Here is a 12098-nt window from a genome sequence, read left to right as displayed (position 1 = left end):
TACCACTCAAGGGGCTGATCCAAATTTCTGATTCAGTCTGCAAACTGTTGCATCTGTGACAAGATAAGTACCCAAATAGAGTAAGAGTTTAGAAACTTTTACAGCAATGTGACAAATTAAGTTTATGTCTACTGAATCTAGCAATAAAAGAGATGAATTCGTTTAAAACAAAAAGCTGACTTCCAAAGAAACATTTTGATTATCCTGCCTCAAAGAGGCATTCTGAATAATCAAACACCCATCTCTGGTATGGAGGATTGCCCGGACCCTTCTCTAAGCTGTTAGCTCTCAAAGCTGAAACATGGAGGCCAATAATTGCTGGGGCAAATTCTTGGAGACCTGGGTAGAACAGGGTTAATAAACAGGGCTGTGGTAGGTGGGGTTACAAACCAGGAACACATGCCCTTCAAGTTAGATAGCTTTCTTTAATTGCTCTGAAAACAAACACACTCTCACATAACACGGAAGGTGAGAGCTGAATGAAGTTTTCTGGGTAATGGCTTGAAATGTTTTCCTTATGAGAAGTGGTGTTGAGTTACAGTGTGCAGACCGAGAACTGGGAGGAGAGAAGCCGCAGCCCCAACCGGGCCCCCACCTTTCCTGGGGCTTGTAGGAAGGTGGACATGGGCTTATGGAGATGAGATGAGTGATCTGTTGAACTGTCTGGTGGCTGGAATCGACTGCTCCCAGAGTGACCAAAGGGCAGTATCGAGCAGGGCTTCACCAGGGGCCAGCTGAGCAGGCACGGATGCTCTGCTGTGAAATGCCACGCAGGCAGAGACTGACAAGCCGTAGGAGCTGAGCTCTCCCCTTGGACGGCTGCTTCCTGCTGTGTTCACGGGAGGGGGGCGCTTTCTGGCAACTTGGCTGCTGCAGCTACTGCTACTGCTACTACTTCAGCTCCCTCTCCACTCAAGGTAAGCAGGCTCAGAGGGAGGGCAGGCTGCAAGGGAAGCCTTTGTACCATGAACAAGATCCGAAAGTTTTTCCGAGGAAGTGGGCGAGTCCTGGCATTTATATTTGCAGCTTCTGTCATCTGGCTGCTCTTTGACATGGCAGCTCTCCGCCTCTCATTCAGTGAGATCAACACTCAGATCCTGAAGGAAGACATTGTTCGGAGGGAGCGGGTAGGGTTCAGAGTTCAGTCAGACCAGGTGAAGAGCCTTGACAGCAGCAGGACAGAGAGGAAACCCCCACGGAAGGGACACGGGAAGGGCGTGTGGGGCAAAGAGAACTTTAGGAAGACTGAGGAGAGTAAGCTCAAGGTCGAGGATGATTTGGACCAAACCCAGAAGGAAAGAAAAGTACAGAACGCCCCGGGAAGAGGCAAGGTTGCGCCTTTGTGGCATCCTGCGTATAGGCAGACTCACCCAGTGACTTTTACCAAGTGGAAGACAGAGGGGCGAGACATCCGACCTGCAGTTTCCTCTCGCCCCATGACACCAAAGCAAACGACACCTCAGGGACTTGAGAAAACTCCATTCATTGCAGCAAGGGGAACTCCACTGGCCAAAGTATCTGTGCACACAGGACCTGTCGGTATAAACAAGCAGGGCCCGAAGAGCCATGGTCTCAACAGTGACACATCAAAGCAAGCAGCTGAGAGGTACCCCACTGTGACTACCAGTCTTAGTAATGACAGATTAAAGCAGCGGTACCAGGCAGGAGTAAATGAAAGGAACTACTCTGCCAGCCCACCAGTGCCAAGACCCAGGGAAGCCATAGCCTTAAATAAAACTGAGACTCAGAGCAAAGAACTGAATGCAAATAAACACAAAGCCAATAAGAACCTTACCTTTTCCAAGTTCATTGCCAATTCAGACCGCTTAAAGAAGCCATCTATTAATGAGATACAGTGGGGAGGCTTGCTGAAGGATGACAGAGCCAAGGTGGCTGGTGGGAAGAAACTCAATTTGTCTGAAAGCCATGTAGTAATTATAACCAAGGAGGAGGAGCTAAAGACAGATACCAGAGAGGCCCCCAATTCCATCACCAAAACTACATCTACTATAGTATTGGGCAAAAGCCAAGAGAAACGCATTGACATGAAGAGCAATGAGGCATCTTTCTCTTCACTTGCTCTACAGAGAGCAGCAGTGTCTCAAACCAATCGAGCCTTAACTGAGGGACAGGAGTTAGTAAAGATCAACTTAACTGCCAAGACCCGGCCTGCACAACTCAACCAAAGTCAGACAAAAGCCCTTTCACCTGAAGATGGCAGAATGCACCGTGTGTTAAGAATTGACGTGACACTTTCTCCAAGGGACCCCAAAGCTCCAGGTCAGTTTGGACGTCCAGTAGTTGTTCCCCACGGAAAGGAGAAGGAGGTGGAGAGAAGATGGAAAGAAGGAAATTTCAATGTCTACCTCAGTGATTTGATCCCGGTGGACAGAGCCATTGAAGACACAAGACCTGCTGGGTAAGATCCATTTCTCTTCTCTCTCCTCAGCCCCAGGTATTTTGGGTCTTATACATAAAAGATTTATTTCTAGATAATTCTGTGAGATTTTTGGTTGCCTAGAGAATTAGAGAAACAGTAATCACTAGGCAGAGTTCAGATAGTCTACCATCCTCCCAGAGGAAAGTTCTGCCATCAACAGACCCAATGAACTCTCTTTATTCCTTTACTTCTCTGAGACTTTGGCCCTTATCCCTGTTAGCTCATGGTTCTGTTCCCTTTTCTGCATTGAAAACCTGCTAAAATGATGAGAGGAGCTCAATTCCTAATAAGGTGTATATGAATGGTAGCGCTTAAAATGTAATTTCATTAAAACAGTGACAATGAAGTGAATTCTCAATTTTGGAACTTTTTATTACCAGCAAGTTTGTCAGGAGTCTATTTGGAAAAGGAGCATGGACAAGGAGCCTTCTAGGCCTCTCTGGAATCATATTTTAAGCAGCAGAATTCTGCCTAATTGTGAGTAATGATTATCATAATAGCAAGTGAAGAAGTGACTCTACTCCCTAGAATTTAATAGCCTTTAGAGATGAGGATGGTAGATAGCTCAGGAGCTCAGTGATGCAGGAATAATAATGTTGGAAAAAGTCAATCAGCTAATAAGTAGCAAACACCTGCAAGACACACAAGAATAGTTTTTATATTTCTAGAGTTTCACTATTTATGAAGCAACTGTATACAAATCACATGAACTTCATAAGAGCCGTACAAAGGAGGTAGCACATATTATGGGTTCAAATGAGAAAATGAGAACACTCAGAAACTATGTCGCTTTCCCAAGGTAACCGAGCTCTACCGCTGCCCAATGAGTCTTAATGAACTACGTTTTAAAGAATTAAATTCCTATAACTAAAAGGTAGATCACAGAACCTGATCTGATTCAAACATAGTTGGTTCCTGGCTCTTTTCGGCTCACTCATAAATGAAGGTATGAGCCATATGTTGTAGCCACATGTTTAGTTCCCATTAATTGTTAATACAGCTCCATACATGCCTTGATATTCAATTCCTGAGCCAAACAAGGTTTGCCAAGAAGTTGAAATTAGGGAGTGTCAAGATTCAGACTTACAATATGTAGTGTGTAAATAATGCCCTTGTTTGGCCTATGTAAAAGTAAACAACTCTTCTTTGTGATCTGGATATCAATGTTACTAGGAAGAAGGCTGGAGAAGGCAATGGCAACCCACTCCAGTGTTCTTGCCTGGAGAATCCCATGGACGGAGAAGCCTGGTAGGCTGCAGTCCATGGGGTCGCACAGAGTCGGACACGACTGAAGCGACTTAGCAGCAGCAGCAGCAGGAAGAAGGCAAGTAGAGATGTGCCTGTATTCATATTGGTAAGAAGGGCCTTGTAATTGTGATGTTAATCATTTTCAGCTCTTAGCCATTGACAGACGTCTATTGGCCATGCATTAATCACCTGTTTAGAATAAGCACTCTGCCATTCATGTTCCTCTCCCTGATGAAACTCACAACCTTTAGGAGAACACAAATAAACCTAACATCCCAAAATAAAAATAAAGAAACTGAGGCCCTGGGAGGCTGTATTGTGTCCATAGAGCTAGTAGTAGAGAAATGATTAAAATACATGCTCAAAATTATGTTGTGCTATTGATCGCCCATCTCTTGCTAATTACTACAAAAAAAAAAAATCCCCCAAAATATGTTGGACCAGCTCTGATCTGAAATTCTGTATATCACATGTCAAATATATCACATATATTTATGATACACTATATCACTATACTGGGGCTTCACATGTGGCACAGTGATAAAGAATCTGCCTGCCAACGCAGGAGACACAGAAAAGGCAGGTTTGATTACCTAGGTCAGGAAGTTCCCTGGAGTAGGAAATGGCTACCCACTCCAGGATTCCTGCCTGGGAAATCTCATGGACAGAAGAGCCTGGTGGGCTACAGTCCATGGGGCCCCAAAGAGTCGGACACAACTGAGCAACTGAACACACACACATATCACTAAATTACTACATATATACATTTCATATGGCATATTCAAATATGCCAGTATACAGCATATACTATATATGCCACTATGAATGGCATATTACTATACACACCCTATGTTTGCATATACTATATGGCCATATACTACCCATGGCAACTTTCAATACAAAATGCCAGTAGTAAAGTAGCTTTATTTTAATATCCCTTCTGTGGTCTGGCAGACTGCTATGGAGCTTGGGGAAAAAAATCAGACACTGCACAGAAGTCCAGGCTTCAGTTACAAACCAGAGAAAGGGCAATTGTATGAGAGCCAAAGCAAGCAATAATGATGTTATCGTCCATGTGATTTATTGGAAGCTCAATGGCTTCCAGTGCTCGTTATTTTCTAAAATTTGATCTCTGGAAGCTAAGGGTTGCTGCCCAGGAAAGTCACAGTCAGGCTGTCTTTTCTGAAGGAGGCTGTCCCAACTGTAGGAGAAAGTGACACGTGTGCTTGAGAGCATGAGTCAGACAGCGTGTGGCCAGGGCCCCTCCCTCTTATCACACAACCTACCTTGGCTAAATATAGGTGCCCCTAGCAAGCCGCCTATCTGATGCTCTACTCTTCCAACAGGATGGAGGTGACAGTTTAACCAACAGGGGCTCTATGTACAGAGCCCCTTTTGTGCCATTCTTACAGGAAAGAGAATAGATTATTTTTCTTTTCTTTTATCCAAACACTGACTACAAGTATGTGCAAATTATGTATTCAAATGGATAAAGGTTGGAAGGAAATACATTTGGTGTTGGTGAAAAGGTTGGTGAAAAACATTTGATTCTTCAGGTTGGCATGATTTAAAGTTTTCTTATTTTGATTTTATTTTTTTCCAGCTTTGCTCAAAAGCTATATGAGATGCTTGTAAGTACACACTTACAAGATTTTTTGAGATAATAATTTTTAAAAGTCTGCATGGGGGAAATTGCTATATAATATAGTAAGAATATATGTATGTGTATGTGAAAGAGAGGGGGGAGACGAGAAAAGAAAGAAATCTATAAGAATGCAGAAGAACTGGGCTTAAAATTAGTTGCAGTAACAATCCATGGAACCCTTTAAAGTTTAAGAGACCTGGGGACTATCTCCCTTACTGCTTCTTTCATTTCCTCCAAATCTGTATCATAACTGGCTATTGAATATACATTGAATCAAAACAAGGATTAAAAACCATAGGTTTGCTAATATGTTTGTTTCTATTTAGTTTCCCCCTGGTAAAGATAATAAGTAGTTACTAGTTCTTAAGAATGACGATTAAACTGATATGCTAGGATGAGGGCAACATGGAGAAGAAGAGAGAAGCAGGATTTCTAGGACAACATCTCCTGCTCTTGTTCTAAAATCAGACTCTTTTTAAAACCTGCTCTTCCCTCCTTTTCTCCTGAGTCCCAAAGAACCATTCTAAGGTGTTGAGATGCAGTAATGGCCTTTCTCAAAAGCACAAACCCCTTTCTGTCATCAGCATTATTTTACTGTCCTTTTTAGTGCCACCCAGATTTCTGCCCCTTGCCCTGTGGCTATCACTTATGGTGTGTGCCAGTCTCTCCAATGTGGGCCTTTAGCATAAGGATAGTTGGTCTCATGATCTTTTTCTACACATCAAGTTCATTACTACCCACTGATGTTTTTCTTAACTGGTCCCTTCCCACAGCTTCCTACTATCCTCACCTTGCAGTCTTCACCCCCAAACATCTTAACCTGACATTGCTTACCATCTAACTGTATCTCACTTCTACCTGTACCATGATTTGACTTAACCTCTGTACTTCAATGACCCTTAATGCTCTTGTTGTTACTAAAACACTCCTTACTATGTGCTCTTCACTAACCAGAGCCTTGAGAATCTGTTTCACCTTGTCAGTGAAATTCAAAACTTCAGGAAGAAACGCTGTCATTTACTTCATTTTGTGTCCCCTTAGCACAGAGCACCAGTGGTGAAGAACCCGCCTGCCAGTGCAGGAGATGGGGGGTTGATCCGTACGTTGGGAAGATCCCCTGGAGGAGGAAATGGAAATGCACTCCAGTGTTCTTGCCTGGGAAATCCCATGGACAGAAGGAACCTGGAGGGCTCCATCCATGGGATCTCAAAAGAGTCAGACACGACTTAGGGACTAAACAACGGAACTGAGCTCAGGGCTGGGCACTCAAAAGATTCACGTTTATGCAATATGGTTTTAAAGACAAGTTTCTCTTAAATGATTTTTGAAAATTGACACTGTTTTAAAAAGAAAAATGAATGACAGATACCTATTCAAATTAGGTTGTGAGAAGTCACTTTACAAATTAGTACTAATGACTTAATAGTAACTTCCTAAATTTTCATTTTGATATATAGATATGTTAGTGTCTTGTTTAAGGTAAATATGTCCTCTTCTAACACTATGATCTATTCATTAAGTCATGTTTATTCATTAATCCATATTGCTGTTGTTGTTTGTCATGCATTTTAATGTTTTGATTTTCAATAGATGAAAATCTCCTTGCTTCATTCATAAGAAAGCTTTCTGCCCATAAGTAAAATGCAATTTCATTTTTGCCTAGAATTTTTGCCTATAAAATATGCTTCAAATAAAATACTTTTTTGACAGTCATTTCACATTTCCATATTTAACCCTTTCTTTATAAAAAGATAACCCTTGCAGTTCCTACTCGTATTGAAGCTTGGTTTAGCCAGCAATAATCAATACACCCACACAAGATTTACTAAGATAAGAGTCCTGCCTACTGGAAAGGCAAGCCAATTCTCCTTAGAGAGGTCTGTCCTGTGGCCTGCAGCTGGAGGGAAGATGAAACTCCACAAAGGAACCTATTTTAGGAGTGCACTTCCTGAATCTGCATTTAGAGAGAAATGGCTCAAGGACACGTTTGCTGCCAGCGTTTAGTTTCTAGAGGACAGTAAGGATTACAGCGTGCTCCTCCAGCGTGCCTACGTCGTCATGACGGTAGTCGATTGTTTAATTTAATGCTTTGCTTTTCCTACAGTATTCTGGCAAGCCCTCGATAAAGCAATTAAAATGGGCCTATTCTCTTAGCCTAGAGCTGGGACTGTCAACCAATAATTTGATTCCTTCCTACACAGCTAAAGAGAGTTTTCTTTTGGCACATATGAAAAGCAAAAGATAGCACCGTGCATTTGCCACAGACCAGTCTAATTTACTGAGGGAAAAGAAGAACCTTTCTAGATCCTTAATTTCTATCTGCCCTGTTCTTCCAATCCTAGTGAGGTCCAAAACCACAAATAATGAATTGCTGGAGGAGGAGCTCAAAGAGAGAAAATACACTGATTCCAGAGCTTTCCGTACTTCAGGCTTCTAGATGTGTGTATCAGGCTGAAAGAAAAAGAAACTGAACAGTGAAATGAAGTTCAATATCCTTTGTTTTACATTGGATTAATATTTCAGTGGGTGAGATGAGATGGCTTTTGTGATTTCAGTGATAGGAAAACATTATCTAAAACTGACTGGAAAAGCTATGAGATCTCCCTAAGAAACCAAACAAGGGCAGAAGGGGAGAAAATCTCAGAAGATGGATTTTAATAGGTTGTTTCCTGCTTTTTCTTCTATAAATGTACACAAAGCAATGTTGTGTGTTGCTTTTGAATTGTGCATATGTGTACATGTTCATGCACATTTGTGTGTTTGTGCATGTTAGAGGGCAGTGTGCCATTTCACTAAAAAGCTATATCTGAAAGCTGGAAATACACAGCAGAATTTGTTTAAAAGGTGCAAGATAGACCATAACAAAACAAAGGGTAAATGTGGCCAAAAGATGACTATAGAGTTTTTGATGTTTTTAGTTATCACACTCTCCTCACAAGTGGGGTGATAAGGACAGAAATGATCAGAAGGTATAAAACACACTTCTGCTACTGACTTGAAGAGAAGAAAACAGGTAAGAAATGACTAATTAATGTAAAACTGAGAAATGGTAAAGCAAATCAATGATTTTGTCTTCTAAATACAGCCAAAGACCTAGAAATATTTATGGGAGAAAGGAATTAGTAAATGTAGAAATTTGAACCTGTGAACACTTCTTTGTACAGACCTCATCCAAGGCCCAATTTAACCATCGTAAAATAATTCATCAAATTCTTACAGTGATATTGCAGTGAGTACTCTTGTCCCATAAAATAGCTTTCTTTTGGGCTGTTCTGGATGAAACATTCAGAGCAGAGTTTCCTCAGAAGAGAACAGTTTTAGGTCAAGGCTCAGAAAATTGGGGAAAAGTAGCAATATTTAGAAGCTCTGTTTTGTTGTTTGCTTTCAGAAGGAAGGGAGCATTTTAGAATCTCCTCTATGTTAAAAAAAAAACAATCTATATTATTCTACACTAAAATACCTTCTAAATTGGCCCCACTTCTAAAACATTAGTGTATGGATATGTGTGAGAAGGAGCTATAGAGAAAGAAGCAGAGTATTCACAAAGGGCTGTACTAGTTGCCTTCTCATTTGTTCCTTAAACCCATCCCTCAAGACAGGTACTGTCACCATCCCAGCTTCACCGAAAGAGAAGCTGAGACTTAGAGAGGAGGCTGAGGTCTCAGATGGCCGTAGGTAAGGTTGTTGGGGCAGTTCATTCTATTCCACATCTGTTTGCTCACTGCTTGTCATAACCTGGGCAGTTGGGACCTTTTATCTTCCATGTACATCATCTCATCTGATCCTTAAAACAGCCATACCAGATTGATAAAGTGATACAGATGAGCGAACAAAGCACAGAGAAAGGTAACTTGCCCAGGGACTCACAGCTCATGCATGGCAAGGTTGGGATCCAACCCTTAGTCTTCCTCACTCAGCAGTAATTCTATACCCCAGGCTGGCTCTCACATCGACACCTGCTCTGCCCTCATGGCAACCATCCTCTCTCCACCTCTCCCGAGGTTGTCCAGGTCTCTCTCAATAAGGGATCTCTCCCTTGCTGAGCCTCAAATGGTGCCTATTATGCTCCATGTAGTGAGTGTGTGTGTGTGTGTGTGTGTGCATTTGTGTGTTTTATATGTGTGTGTTTATAACCAATCCTCACAGTCACACAATGAAAGACATACTTTCATATGTGATTTACAGGTCAGAAAAGTGAGACTCTGAAAGAATAAATGATAAATCTGCTGTCCCAGCAACCTAAGAGCAGATTCGCAGTTCAAAAGAAAGTTTTCTGTCCAATTCTAATACTCTTTCCATTGGATACAGCTCCTCTCTCCTTTGTTTCCCTATAATCATATGATTTGAGCAGAAATTAAAACAGCTGTCTTCCTTATACTCGGGAGTGGGGAATAGAGTCAGAGGTATTTGAGGAGAATTAGTTTTGCATATCAGTTATCTTGTCAGGGAGAAAATTTATAGGAAATCATCTTCTATTCAGCATTAAGCAAAGATGATTCTTAAAACTGCCCAACAACCACAGCTTAGCAGTGAACACATATCTCTGAGCTCCTTTCTACTCTGCCATCTTACATCTGAGCATAGATCCTGCCTTCAAGGCAAATAGAACAAAATGTTCCTTGGAAATAGAGTGAACTACTAGGGCAAGGATGAGAAAGGCTGAGCCTGGCCTGAGAGAGGGCACAAGTGTTTGAGCTGCAAACTGAAGGGAGTTAAAGACATAGGGGGAGGGGGTAAAAAGAGTGATCCATTGAGAAACAGGGAAATCTGACCTGAGATTGGGGAGAGCAGAGAGGGTGGATATGAGACCATAGAAATAAGCATGAGTCCAGACCAAGTAGGACCTTGTTAAAGTGCTTCAAGGACCAATGGGAAAATACCCAAAGACTTAAAACCCAAAACAACAATTTAATTTACCTTTTCTCAGATGTCTTCTGACCCAGAGGGAAGCACTAATGGGTGAATGAGGCTAAAATTGCATAGAGCATTACGGAATATTAACATTAGATAAAACTTCCTTCAAAAGATCTCTAATCCCACCCCTTACATTACAGAGAAGGCTGAGGAGGGAATGACTTGCCCAAGGTCCCAGGACCCTCCAGGAGAGACAGAACTACCTTCACAGTGCTCTAACCTCAACCTAGAACTATTTCTGTCACATCACGCCACATCTTGCTTTCCCCCCTCCCATCCATCCCCACTCTGACAGCTGTCTGCTCAATAGACTATTGTCAAAGTGGTGAATGCTGTGGCTGGTGGCTTCTATTTCTAAGCCTGAGTCCAGTAGCTTTGACAGGTAGACAGTTGCCTCAGGACTACAGATTCTGCCTTTGGAGTGTGACTAAAATCTTCTCAGTTAGTAATCACAGGTGATTCTGATTAAATGTCAGGGCTGGGCTTCCCTGGTGGCTCAGACGGTAAAGAAACTGCCCGCAATGTGGGAGACCTGGGTTCTATCCCTGGGTTGTGAAGATCCCCTGGAAGAGGGCATGGCAAAATACTCCAATATTCTTGCTTAGAGAAACCTATAGACAGAGGAGCCTGGTGGGCTAAAGATCATGGGGTCACAAAGAGTTGGACACAACTAAGTGATTAAGCACAGCACAGCCTACCCTTGAAAGAACAAAACCTAAAAGTAAAAGTTTTATAGAACAACTATACCCCCTTATCAGTGAGAAGAATAGAAGAAGCCGAATAATTCTAAGGTCTTACAGAAAAGAATATAATTCTGGACAGAGCTCCTCAGATAGATGCTCTATTCTCTCTCTGATCCTCCCGAAGAGACCAGAGCTTGGGGAGGGAAGGCCCCAGAACACTCACACTGAGGCAGTAGTTGAATTGCAAATAGAAGCTGAGAGAATATTCTCCTCAACCTTCTGTTCAAACCTGCGAACACTGAGACTTGACCCACATAGTCCATTTTGACTGTTTTGGAATAAAAATGAAAAATTCATAGACATGAGGGAATATTATCATCCTCTCAATCATCTGATTTGAAAACTTCTTTATTCGATAGGATACATTCAAAGCAGTTTAGTGGCTGAGCCGTCAGCATACACAAGGCAAGAAGGCAAAACACATCACTTTCTGAGTCTCTTGGTAAATGACGAGTCCTCGATGGATTTGGATTAAAGGACTGCCTGGGAAAAGGGCAGTGCACCCAGTCAAAATGTGTGCATGTGTTTTGTGGATAATCATATGACCTTGCCGTTTTTGTTTTTTCTTTTTACCATGGAGTTTACAAAGTATTTTTATCTCCATTGTCTCATCAAATTTTTACAGACAGTCTGTGATGAAGGCACTATTATTTCACCCTGAAAATGAGGAAACTGAGGTTCTGAAAAGTTCTGACTTGCCCATAGTCATGCAGTCAGGATCAGAAAGGTCTAAATCTTGAGTTCCTTGTCATCTTCCTCAAGTTCAGGGTGTGTCTGTCTCACCAGAGTAGTGTATCCACATGGGCAGGACAGTGGAGTCCCCACATTAGTCTCCATTTGTTTTTAGTACTTGAATTGACTATAGTAATCTTTGGGTTAGTTTGTAAGTATAGCACAAGGTCTGTAGACTCTAAATACCTCACTTGTGCCATGCATGGGCATATAGGATACAAATATGATTTCTTAACCTCAAAAAAGCTTTTAAACTCAGAAGTATCTTGTATTAACTTAGACTTTACCTGAGCTGCAACTCTTCCTTCCAATATAGCAGAAAGGTTTCCAATGGGCAAATTGGAGGAAAGGAAATTTGCTTCAGTTGGGTCAGTGT

At 41.9% G+C, this 12098-nt stretch overlaps 1 protein-coding gene across 1 annotated transcript in view; it reads left to right on the top strand.

Moving 5' to 3' along the window:
* The first annotated feature begins 421 nt into the window (after positions 1–421).
* GALNT5 (polypeptide N-acetylgalactosaminyltransferase 5) overlaps positions 422–12098 on the top strand; it is a 52802-nt gene continuing 41125 nt past the window's right edge. Inside the window, exon 1 of the mRNA XM_006067557.4 lies at positions 422–2419. Coding sequence (XP_006067619.3) covers positions 966–2419 — 1454 coding nt within the window. The 5' untranslated portion in view covers positions 422–965. The remainder of the gene's footprint in view (positions 2420–12098) is intronic.

This window comes from Bubalus bubalis, chromosome 2, assembly GCF_019923935.1.
Source record: "Bubalus bubalis isolate 160015118507 breed Murrah chromosome 2, NDDB_SH_1, whole genome shotgun sequence".
NCBI lineage: Eukaryota > Metazoa > Chordata > Mammalia > Artiodactyla > Bovidae > Bubalus > Bubalus bubalis.
This window is presented reverse-complemented; position numbering and strand designations above follow the sequence as displayed.